This window comes from Vipera berus, assembly GCF_964194415.1.
Source record: "Vipera berus genome assembly, chromosome: 9".
Taxonomy (NCBI): domain Eukaryota; kingdom Metazoa; phylum Chordata; class Lepidosauria; order Squamata; family Viperidae; genus Vipera; species Vipera berus.
This window is the reverse complement of record NC_138212.1, coordinates 19140968-19153874: the sequence shown is the minus strand read 5'-3', so window position 1 is coordinate 19153874 and position 12907 is coordinate 19140968. Positions and strand designations below refer to the sequence as shown.

At 41.9% G+C, this 12907-nt stretch overlaps 1 protein-coding gene across 1 annotated transcript in view; it reads right to left on the bottom strand.

The window, feature by feature from the left end:
• CSMD2 (CUB and Sushi multiple domains 2) overlaps positions 1-12907 on the bottom strand; it is a gene marked incomplete at both ends in the record, with an annotated part of 651882 nt that overhangs the window by 76203 nt on the left and 562772 nt on the right. Inside the window, 6 exons of the mRNA XM_081334380.1 lie at positions 693-773; positions 1569-1714; positions 2907-3084; positions 4307-4495; positions 8355-8564; positions 12267-12383. Coding sequence (XP_081190506.1) covers positions 693-773; positions 1569-1714; positions 2907-3084; positions 4307-4495; positions 8355-8564; positions 12267-12383 — 921 coding nt within the window. The remainder of the gene's footprint in view (positions 1-692; positions 774-1568; positions 1715-2906; positions 3085-4306; positions 4496-8354; positions 8565-12266; positions 12384-12907) is intronic.

Sequence of the window (12907 nt, the reverse complement as noted above, 5' to 3'; positions counted from 1 at the left end):
TAGTATTAGCTGATTCCCCCAAGAGCTAATTAAATTAGGACCAGGTTAGTGCTGTATTTGGAAGGGAGACCACCAGAAAATCCAAGGGTTGTAAACTAGTCCAGGAAATTTGGGGAAAAAAACAACAACCCAAGGACAATGGAAAACAGTTGCTCTGAATATCTTCCACATGGTTGCCAGGAGTTGAGCATGCCTCAAGAGGGGCTTTGTGGATTCGAATCATATGAACAACAACACAATTTAATATACTGGTTCTAACGTCTCGGTAGTCTTCCTGGATCGAAGAATTCACTCCTCAGGTAAGTTTCTTATAAAAACTAACCCTGAATTTCATTTTAAGCTGTGCAGACCTTCTTCCTCTTATTCATGGCAGATAAAGGAAGTGGTAGAAAAAGCAGGATCAATACTATTGTTGTCTGATTCCTTTTATGTGTTTCTAGCTGCATCCAGTAGATTCCTGGTGCTTACAATAAATAAGGAGTACATACTTCACTCTGCTAAGATGCTGAACTGCGTGTGTGGCAAGAAAGGGAAACATTATTCAATTATTTTCTTATTTATTGCAAAAACGTTATGGGTACCTATTTCAGACATTGAATTAGGACTGGGAGAACAGTGGTAACACTATCCTTCTGTGATTTATATCCCCTGTCTACATCCAGAAAATACTAGCAAAAACATGCATGCCATACCTATTCTGTAATCCTCATTCTCAGTGATGATTTCAGCATTAGGGACCATAGTTGGTGGTTGGCACTTAGAGAGTTGATAGGCTGGGAAGAGAAAGAAATAAATCAAATGCACGAGAGTACTAAATTTCTAGCTATGGGACTTTAATATGTATCTTTGTCTTATAGTTCCTTGGCAAAAATCGGAATCACTTGTTGAGGTTGGCGGCCATATAAATTGAATGGATGAGTAAATAAATAATGAACAAAGAGAGAAGCCAGAAGCTGAATCTCTGGAAAGTTAATTCCACAAGAAACAGAACCTGTTCTCTGGGTGGTAGTGAGGGGGGAAGTCAATTTTCTCCCTTTTGTAGCCTACTGTGGTTTAACATTTTGAAGATTCATTGGCTCTCAAGGGTATTTGTTTTCAGAAGAAATACTTTCTTTTTTATTCTGTAAGCCAAACGTATCTCTTCTTGGTTTACACCAACTACACAGTTCTTCACTCAGCATTTGAATTTGGATGGTTCACAAAACTTGATTATTGAATTAACCCATTTGCTTGATTTGCCCAATACCGTGGATCTCAAGCTAACTCAATGGGCAGAGTTAGGCTACAAAAAGCACCTCTAATCTTAACAATAATCAATGCATGCAGCCCTTGGCTTCTAATCGATTTGATTAAGCTTTCTATGCGAACCCAACCATAAAAATAAGTGCTACTTATTGGTCCAAATTAGTGGGGTTTTTTTATGCTGCACGGTGGTATGGCAGAGAAGGCAGCCGATAAACCCTAGTTGAATATGTAGGCAATGTCCAATTGAACCATCATGGCTGCATGCGACACGTTAGAGAACAAGCACAACCGCAAACCCTTGCATCACAGTGAGCTGTACCTACCATAGAAGTGGATGACAAAAAGGCCTCCATTGGCTGCATCACTGTGAAACTTCATCAGAGCATGGTTGGAAGAGCTTTGGATGGCTTTCTTCACTGAGTGTCCTGTGAAAACCCCCAACTGGGGAGCGGTCTCTTGAGAACCATCCCTGGGGAGAAAAAGAAAGAAATACCAAAGAGTAACAGAAAAGACATGGTTAAGAATGGGAACATTATGGATCAGAGTTTGCACACTTCACCCCAATTGGCTGAAGACAATTCCAGCTGAGACTTTTGAAAGAGCTGACAATCCTCTTGATGTAAGAGCCAGATGATGCTTGGAAGGCCACTCAGACAGTGGGTTCTGTCTGGCTGAAGGGATCCACAAAGTTCTCCTCAACAGCTCACAGGCTCCAAGACCTATAAAAGGCTCTTTTCCTATTTTCTTTCTTATTTTATTTGGAATATCTGCCTAGCTATGCACTTGAAGACGTCCCAATCGCCAGCCTAGAAATACAGTATGTGAAAACAAGAATTTGCATATACTGTACTTAAGCTTTTAGTTTGCGACAAATTGTAACAAATGGAAAAAAAATAAATACAAAATACCTATTATTTTAAAGTTGACTATAAAAAGCATTCCAGCATTGCCACCCGGCTTTTGCTGTGCACAATAGTTTCTAAACATTAAATAATGGAGAGACTTTATAACTGAAAGGTGTATTTGCATAATCCGACACAGAGGATAAGTAACACAATACAACTCTTCAATGCAAAGGCAACAGTGTTCACAGCTATTCACAGCTCATTCCTTCTCTGGTCACCAGCTTGCTTCCTCTTGCGGACTTCTGATCTAGAGTTTGGTGGATCCCCACTGGACCTCAGAGCCATGGAAATGAGAGTAGACCATAGCTGCTGTATATTGACAACAGGACATCTTTCCAAGTTTCTCTATGATATCCATTTTCCAAATCAAGCAATTTTCATTACTGCCATTTCCATTATCACTATCTCCCTTCAGGATGCTCATTGCTATTTTAAAGTTCTTTAGGAAGCATACTGAAATTTTCCCTTTCCTCCAGGGGTTTAGAGGATTTCCCCCCCCCCCCAATTTGATGATGTCTTTTTGTAGTATATATTTTATTGTCCTAGGTCTGCTGCCACAAGCTTCCTAATCCCAGCTTGGGCAGTTTCCCTTGAGGTAAGTGTAAAACTGATATCTCCAGACTTCTCATGATGTGAGGATCGCTCATTGTCTCATAAGGATAAGAGAACATAGCTATGACAACGTTCTAGCAACACTACTGAAAAAGCTGGGCTCAGAGAGACACCTCCCCCCCACCAGGTCCAAATCCCACTCACCAGACAGTGATGAAGTCATTGTACGGCTCTATTTGTAGCAAGGTAAAGTTGAGGTAGATGCCATAGCCAGATGATACCACAAACACCCACGTGCAGTCCTGGGAATTGGGATACTGATTGGGAAAGCCAGAGGAGTAGATCGTTCCATTTTGGGCAGTGATGTTTCCTCCACAGGGGACTGTATGCAATTGACCACAAAAGACATTAAGAGCTACTAAATCTCGGAATTTGGACAATAGTGGTGGCATGATTTGAGTATCATTTAATCTATTTTCAAGTCCTCCAAACGGCTATTCTCATGAGCTATACAGTATTTCTTAATCTTGGCCACTTGAAGATGTGTGGACCTCAACTTCCAGAATTCCCCAGCCAACACCCTTCTCTGTACAGGCAACAGGGAGAGAGCACACCCAACTCAGCTGAGCAGGGAAGATTATTTAAACCTAAAACAAACCCATAACCCCTTTCAGTTTAAAGGAATCTTTTCAAAACCTGGTGATAACTGGTGCTGGCCTAAGTCTCCCTTAACCACTTAACTGTGTGTTGTGAACTTTGTCAATTTGTCTTGACTGGGACAACTGTGCTTGCTAAAAAGGACTACTAGTAGAGCTCAGCATATGCAGAAGGTTACAAGTCACGGGAAGCCTTCTTCTAACAAATCAAAGATTCCTCAATTGAGGATGTGATGAGAAAGGAATATATGAACCTGTGGCTCAACTAAATTTAGCAAAGTTCAGCATTACTATATTTCTATTCATACTGTTTTCTGAGGGAGCCACCAAGAACAAATATCCACATGAAAGGAGTACTGAGAGAGGCATGCAGAAGATGGAGGTGAACAGATACAACAGTCATACTCAAATCAAATCAAAGCTATGAAAAAAAATAGATTTGTCACTCCAGGAAGGAGCAGAAATTAAGGTCCATTGGCAGTATAATTAATGGACATCTAGGTACCGTGGAAGCAATAAAGCTGAATTGGCAGTGGTCTACTTCTAAGTGAAACAGAAACTGATAAAAGTCAAAGACAGGGGTCTTCAAACTTGGCCCTTTTATGACTTGTGGACTTCAACTCCCAGAATTCCTCAGCCAGCGTGCCTAGCTGAGGAATTCTGGGGGTTGAAGTCCACAAGTCATAAAAGGGCCAAGTTTGAAGAACCTTGGTCAAAGACCAACCAGTTCATGTTTGTAACCAGAAATGTGGAGTGGTGCTCGTGCTGAAGGATAGGGAAACTATATGTGTGGATACAAATGAATATGATGCCTCTTGACAAATACCAACTATCCCAGTACACATTTAATATGTATGTGATATATCTTAGGTATACTAACTTAGTGTGTTACTTTTCTCTTTTTTCCTTAATAACCCCCTACCAAGAAAAGTCTCAATAAAGTCATACCTTCACACCTGGGCAATGGGTGGTCCCAGTTCCTATTGGTTCCATGTTGACAGGTTAAGACTGGTTGTCCAATCAACTGATAGCCAGGGAGGCACTCAAACGAGATGGACTGCCCCACACTATAACCTGCTCCTCTTACAATGCCATTGGCAAAGGGTTCAGGATCTGGGCACTCCTGGAGTTCATAAGCTGGATATCATAGGGTACAAACATAGCAAAGGATTTAAAATCAGTTATTCCTTCAGAAATTCTTTACCTACAGATGTTGTCTTACAGAGAAAGACCATTAGTCAGTGTTGGAGCACATGTTCATAGTGAAGGTGGAAGAATAATAGGGATGGGAAGCACTCTGGCTTGAAAACTTGGAGGAAGTTAACAATCAGCACAATCAATAGTTGGCAAGTTTATAAACCCGCCCATGTGCCTAATTTTGTTTACAACTCTTCTCTAGTCAAACTCCAGGGCTTCCAATAGAGTACTCTTCTCCAGATCCCTCAAGAACTACATTCAGGGGTCAAATATGGCTAGAGAGGTCTTTCCTCCCTCCCTAAATGTTCAAAGGTCTAACCTGGTGTAAGGCAATTGACTTGTTTCCAATGTTCTCCCAGCTGAACCACATCTGTGGTAACTGATCTCCAATCTTTAAGCACAAACTACTTAGCAACCAAAGGTGAGCTATGAAACCAAGCTGCATATGACTGATTCAGTTTCTAGGTTTCAGGAATCCATCCAAATTATATGAGAACCAATAAATTGATAGACATGGTTCAAAGGTTCATCCTATCAGAGCAGCAATACATTAATAGCTATGGGAAGAGCTGCACTGCCCCAAAGGATCAATTTCGTGGTCTATTCCTGGCAGTAGACTCATCCCGTCCTATGGGCTGACTTACAAGATTAGTCTGCTCTGCCAATCATCATCCTAGTCAGGTGAAAACACCATGGTACCCTTCTACTTAGATTACTGTAATGCATTCTAGGTTGTGACAATCTTGTAGTGGTAGTCCTTGACTAATGATTGGACCTATCTGGAGGGCACTTACAACCCAGATCTGAAGTTAAAATAGGCACCTTTCCTGCAATCACCTGACCATACTTCAGATGTTCAGCCACTGGATCTCATTGATGGACATTTGCAGTGCCCTGTGGTCACATGACTACATTTTACCATGGTTTCTCTAAAAAGCAGCATTTACTGGTCTGCTTCATGACCACAAAATTCACTTAACAACCACAGAGTCACTTAACAACCATGGTGAGTCACCTAATGATTGCTGCAAAAATTGTCACAAAATACGATCAGTCATATGCTTGACCCATTTTACGACTGTCCAGAGTTACGACTGTGATGGACAGGCTCCATTACAGTGGTAGTTCAAGGAATACTTGTAGTCAGTCCAGAATCTTCAGTCTGCCCAAAAGAGAATAGTCAGATTAATAATTACACAGCAATACAATCATACGATGACAATATAGTAGCAGCTTCACTGAGTCTCTTATTTCCAAGTCCAATTAAAATTTCTGGTACTAATTGCTAAATGCATTCACCTAAATTAAATTGTATGGATTTCATTGCGTTATCATGCTGTTCATAAATATCGTGCTGAACATTTTGATTATAAACCTGCATATAGCTAAAATAATTAAAAATGATGCTGGTTTGATGTGTGTACATGTCTGCTTGAAATAAATTTGGAAAGTGGGCATGGGGAGGGATATTAAAACTGCTAGAAGGCTGAGAGCAAGGAGAAAAATATCTTGACTGGCATATGGCAGCACATTACAAAACAACAGACACTGGGTGTTTTGAATTTTGTTAAATCTGGAGTGTTCCTTCTGTCGAGAGTCACACTGGAATTCTGAAACTTTCTTTTCTCAAAACTAGCACCAGACAGAGGGATTCTCCTGCATTCTTTATTTTTAAATAGCAGTACTCATTCAGAAGAGTTTGCTTTTGAAACTTATTTCAAAGGAGAAAATAGCTTTTGTGGGTTTTTCATGTACTTCATGTGGTTGCTTTTGCACATGTATGAATACAATTTGTTTTGTTCTCTCTAACAGTCTGAATTTTCCTGAGCTTCCGTCTAATCTGTAACTCATCTGGGGGACCTTTCAGTAGCTGGGCAGCTATTACTGCCAATGAAAATCCTTTCCTGTGAAAAACTACTGAAGAATTTCTGATTCCTCTAGAGCAGACATGTCAAACACAAGGCCCGGGGGCCGGATCTGGCCCGCAAAGTGTTTTCGCGTGGCCTGCGAAGCCATCCTGGAAACAGTGAGGGAACGGCCCCCGCTGCCTTGGCCCTGGCCCAGAGACCCTCCTTCTGCCAGAGGCCCTCAGATCTGTCCCACTCCTGCCCAGGCCCCCATAGGCACCCTTGATGCGAACGATGTAGAGCTGGCCACGCCCACCCAGTAGGCCATACGCACTCTAGCCACGCCCACCCAGTAGGCCACGCCCACCCAGGCCATACCCACCCGGCTCCCTGAGGGCAACCGCAATGCTGATGCGGCCCTCAATGAAATTGAGTTTGACACCCCTGCTCTAGAGAAATTCAGAGAAGCCATTCTCTGGTTCTTTACCTACAAATTCGGTGGTAACTCTACAAAGCCACTCGTGCTCAACTGTACTTAAAATATGCTTTCTCGGCTTCTCCTGACCAGGGGGGTCTGCAGGGCCTGTGTCAAAACCTGCAAAATAGTAGCACAATGTTGCAAAGCCTCACCACTTCATATGGATGTGCATTTTTTCACTCACACCTACAAATGTTGATTTGGTTGCTTGCAGTGCCCTACCCACCATCTTGCAGATTTTGACACCCCCCCCCCCTCCACACCTGTCCTTGAGCAAGATGGACATATGAAAGAGGATCCATAGAAAGTTCTGCAAAATTTACCAGCATAAAGGTGCCTTGAAGAAGTCATTCCACACCTGCTTATCCCTGGAAGGGAAGAGGGAATGAAAACAAACAAAAAAAACTGTCCTGTCTTTATTCTGATTGGTATAAGAAGAGATAGCTCTTCTCTTTATCTTTTTTTTTCCCCAGCTTTGGATAACCTTCACTTTGAATGGGGCAACTGGGAAACAGATGACCATCTGGCAGTTACAGCAGTAATGAGAGAGCCTTAACTTTTAGTTTACCTGATAAAGTGTGGCATACACCACTGCATGTTCAACTAAGAAATAATGATATCTGCAAACAGAAGAGGGAGACTTTTGTTGCACTGAAGTAGAAAGACAGAGACGAAGCTAAAGAATAGATTTGTGCAAGGAAGAATTTGTCTGATTAAGAGGCCTCCGAGCACCAAGCAAATTAACATCAGGTTGAATTCTTAGTTATAGCATTAATACCTTCTGGAAAATACATTGTGGATTAACTTGTCTATATTGGCAGGCTACTAGGATTTAGCAAGGCTGCTCGGCAAAACAAGAGTTTCCATTACATCTTAAAAAGTATCGCTTTCCAAAAAAAAATATGCAGTAGTTAAAGCATTCATCACTCTTGCTAAGTGCCCGGAAGACAATGAGATTGCTCCATTCTTAGTGTTCTGTACCAGCCTGCTACCGGCCTTGCAGAAAAGGCAACCCCTTTATAAACGGCAAGAGGCTGGAATACGTCTGCCAAAATTATTACAAAAACAAACAAGACACGTACCAAGATACAGGAGCTTTGAAACACTATCTGAGCGGTTGCTTTCAGCAAACCAGCCCTCCCCAAACATTCCCTTTATAAAGAGTTCAGGGCGTGGCCTCTCTTTGCCTCCTTCCGAGAAGCCCCACAGCCTTCCTCTGTTTGCTCCTACTTGACTGCCTCCTGCGTCGGGCGTCCTTGAACAGGGCCAGCTGTGGGTCATCTTCATCCACACTGTCAGGCTCACACAGCTGGGTCTCCATGGTGACCAAGTGGGAGGGGCCTGCCTGAGGGCTATCATCAGCAAGATCTTCAACACCCCCCTCCTCCTCTGAGTCGTCGTCCGACCCAACTGCCGAACCCACAGGCTGACCCTGAATCACAACACTTAGACTTCTTGTCTGCCTGCTCCTTACCTTGATATTCTACTTTAAAACCAGGCTTGTTCTGTGAGTGGTCACTGTGGAAATATACGGTGGTTTCATGTGACGTGGAAAGAAGGGAGCTCGGGAGGTCGGTCCCACTAAATCGGCTGATGATGTTACTGGTGTCGTATGGCCCATTGCGAATCTCAACAAAGTCATGATTAGGTTCAGTGGAAAAGTTTAAGAACTGGAGATGAGCACCTGCGCATGACAGAGAAAGTGGGAGAAAGGAGATTTCATTAAGTGGACTGTTTGCCAAATATTCTGTGTTTGATCAACTTTCCATCGTTCTTCTTCCACATAGATCTGGCAGAATTCTCAAGGTTTCAGAGTAGGACCTTTCATAGACAGTATTGTACAATGTGGCGGGTGCCAGAAGATGATCAGTATTAGTCCTAGGGGTTACTTGAACAAGTCCCTGCAAACATTTTCAGAAGTGGTTTTATCTCGCCTTCCTCTTCCTAGGCCCGAGAGAGACAAATTGGACAAAAGTCATCAGGTGGTTTCATATCTAAGGAAGGATTAGAAATGACAGTCTTTCAGTTTCTAGGCCAGTATCTTTAACCTGCTTCTCATGTATGCATCGCTTCATAAATGCCATTTAGGAGCATTTTGTGCCCCTTAGAAACCCAGGAGCACTATACCACCAGCCTTGATTTAGAACAGTGGTGTCAAACTCAATTTCATTGAGGGCCGCATCAGCATTGCAGTTGCCCTCAGGGGGTTGGGTGGGTGTGGCCAGGATGGGCGTGGCCTACTGGGTGGGTGTGGCTAGAGTGTGTATGGCCTACTGGGTGGGCATGGCCAGCTCTACATCGTTGGCATCAAGGGTGCCTATGGGGGCCTGGGCAGGAGTGGGACAGATCTGAGGGTCTCTGGCAGAAGGAGGGTCTCTGGACCAAGGCCAAGGCAGTGGGGGCCGTTCCCTCACTGTTTCCAGGATCGCTTCGCGGGCCACATGAAACCACTTCGTGGGCCGGATCTGGCCCCCGGGCCTTGTGTTTGACATGTCTGATTTAGAAGAAAAGAAAAGAAAAGATGAAACATCACCAGAAAGCACACCCAGAGCTACTTTGGTTGTATTTGGCATTTTACTTTCTAAAACAATGCCTTTATCTCTGGCTTCTTTGTAGGGAATAAAGTATATTCCAGTATATCTCTTGAGTACTCCATGGTCATAATTTGGGGGGGGGGCCCTCTGTTTCCGGATAATAGGATATTTTTTTTCTCCTGGATGGTAGTGGATCTAAAGTGGGCAATCCCACTTCAAACTTACTTTGCTTTGCTTTGCTTTACCATACTTCCCTTTCAGGCCACCTGTGACCAAAGTACATGGGTGAAGCATAAACATCAACGGGATTGCTAATTTGATGCCGTCATCAAATACGCTCTTTGGAAGAATGGGGGATACAGAAGGATGTATAGTTAGGTTGAAGGGCAGTGAATTGACTTATAGCAAGATGTCCCTTGCCTGGATGCTGGATCATGGAGTACCAGCCACTCATGGCTTACCTACATCTTTCTTCTAGTACCATCAGTGATCATTTGGATTTTGCATGTTGGATTTAACTGTGTCAATTATTTATTTATTTTATTTAATTTAATTTTTATACCACCCTTCTCCCGAAGGACTCAGGGCGGTGTACAGGGCAATACAATAAAATACAATATATAAAAATTAAAAGAAATATTAAATACAACAGCCCAATTCAATAGATTAATACAAAGCGTTAAAATACCCCTAAACCCCTAAATTAAATAGGACAATCTCCCCACTACCAAGAAGGAGAAGAAGAAAGGAGGAGGAGAAGAAGGCTACACAGAATCCAAAACTTAAGAAAAAAGTGCTCATCAACTTTTATTGGAAAGGATATGGCATTCATTAAAAAACTCATTACATTTTATGACCAAATTTAAAAAATGGTTCATCAGCTTCTGGATCAAGTGTTATTTTTGACTTTCAAATGGTCTTGCATGCAATTATTTTTATGATGATGATTATTTATTTAAAAGAAATAACAAGTGCAGAATAATACGTTAAAATAGAACAACATCTATGTTCTTTAAAAATGGGGAAAATATAATTGGCATACTTTAAGCTGCATAGAAAGTAATGTTCGTTATTTATATGGCCCTTAGCTAAAAGTACTGGATTAAATAGGGGTTGAATATTCCTATTTTCACTATTAATATCAGCCAAAACCCATTAAGAAAAAGAAAAATGTTAAAGAAAAATGACCATTTGGGGGGAAAAACATACCCCACTTTAGGAAGTAATATATGTGAATATATTGTGTGAAGGTATTCATGCAAAAGTGGGATTAGAATTCAAAATGCCTTACAACACACAGTTAAGGTTTTTGACAGGGAGATGATAGCAGTGTGAGAGACCTTCCACCTCATTATTCTGGACCAAACTCATCTATTTTTTGAAACAAATGTACAAAATGGAAAAGTCTGGATCCAGAATGTTCTGGTTTTCCCTCCGGAACAGGTTAAATTGAGAGATCCAGGACTGGTTTATGCATTCTTGGAAGGATATCATCTGGAACATGAAGGAAGAAATTGTTTTCTGGAGGTAAAATGAAAATTTCAAGAAGAAAAATGAAACTTTCCAGGTAACTATTATATGCACGTGACTATTTCCAACATCCCTGCTTTAAGATGTCACTATTGTGAATACTTCCCAATTATCTGTAGAAAGTCTCGAAGAGTCTTGAAAGAGTCTTCAACCAATTGCTGGTTGAAGCTTTAGAATGTGAAAGCTCTACCAAAGGAATTCTAGAAAAAGTGAAGTGGTACTTTCTGAACTATTGCTTCCCCAGTGATATCTTTGTTTTCTTCTTGTTAGGAATTGGTGTGCAGAGGTCTCCTTGTGCTAACAAAGAGTTGCACAGACAAGGAAGGGTACTGAGAGCAGTAAGAGTCACACAGTAACCACAAGAGTACACTGAGTTGTGAAAACAGAAAGTATTTTACTTTGGAGGTGGTGTAAAAACAAAAATGCACGGTCAAAAATAAACAGTCCAGGTCATACACAATAGCAACAGTCCAAGGAGTAATCCAAATACAAAGTCTTCTTACCGGTCCAGAGGTCAATACACAGTTGTTCAGGTTTACCACAGTAGTAAACCAACAGTACAGCAAAACAGTAATAGTAGAGAGAGCAGTGAATTCAGAGAGAGAGAAGCTACGTTCCTAGCTCCCTCTTATGGCCATGAGAACACTTACACACCCATTGGCCAATTAACATCTTAAAGTCACGACATCATAGTTTATATATTTTCAACCCAACTATGAAGGCTATCACCATATGCCTAACACTTCTACTCCATTAGCATTTGTTAAACAAATCCTCGAAAGTCAAAATTACTTTCTCTTTAAAATAAAATCTCTAAAAGGTAAAGGTTCCCCCACACATGCGTGCTAGTCGTTTCCGACTCTAGGGGCCGGTGCTCATCTCCGTTTCAAAGCCAAAGAGCCAGCACTTGTCCGAAGATGTCTCCGTGGTCATGTGGCCGGCATGACTAAATGCCAAAGGCGCACAGAGCGCTGTTACCTTCCCACTGTACTGGTCCCTATTTTTCTACTTGCATTTTTACGTGCTTTCGAACTGCTAGGTTGGCAGAAGCTGGGACAAGTAACAGGTGCTCACTCTGTTATGTGGCACTCGGAATTCGACCCGCTAAACTGCCGACCATCTGATCAACAAGCTCAGCGTCCTAACCCACTGAGCCACCACATCCCATATAAAAACTCTATCCATATATTAATTAATTAATTAATTAATTCACTTATTCAACCAACCAACCAACCAACCAAGGAGTTCAGGGTTGGCTTGTCCTGGATCAGTATATGAAAAGTATCTAAAAAGAGATGGGAAGGATGCTGTGATTTTCTTACCAAATCCCACAGTAAAAGATATCTTCCAGGTACAATCACTGTTGCTAGGGTAGTTTCCAGGAAAGCCAGGACTCAGGATGACACCTTCCATCTCTTCTAAGATTCCTCCACACTGGGCTGTTAAAAGTACAATAAATCAGATGGTCATACACTATTTCAGATATCTTTCTCTTTGGGATGACTGTCAGTCAGGACAACTGAAGAAAGACTTGATGGTCGGGGCACAGGCTTGATATGTAGAAGATTCTGTGTTCCACATTTAGAATATCTTTAAAAAGTTGAGTAGGGGATGCCAAATCCATTGCTAGACAGATTGAACTATATTCAGCTAAGTCAGGCATAGCAACTGGTGGTTCATAGATAGCATGCGATTCCAAGCTCCTCACCAAATGTACAAATTCTTTATTTGAAATTTAAAATGAAGCCATAATATACTGAAATGGGAGGCTAGTGAGGTCAGCAGGCAGCTGCCCTTCATGAAGGGAGCCTGGGGCTTGATCCCAGTTCTTCCATTACGCATCACTTAGCCCAGCTTGGCTGGCTGAGGAATTCTGGGAGTTGAAGTCCACAAGACTTAAAGTTGCCAAGGTTGGGGACCTCTGACCTAGCCCACATTTGTTCATCCTCCAGGTTGAACTAAC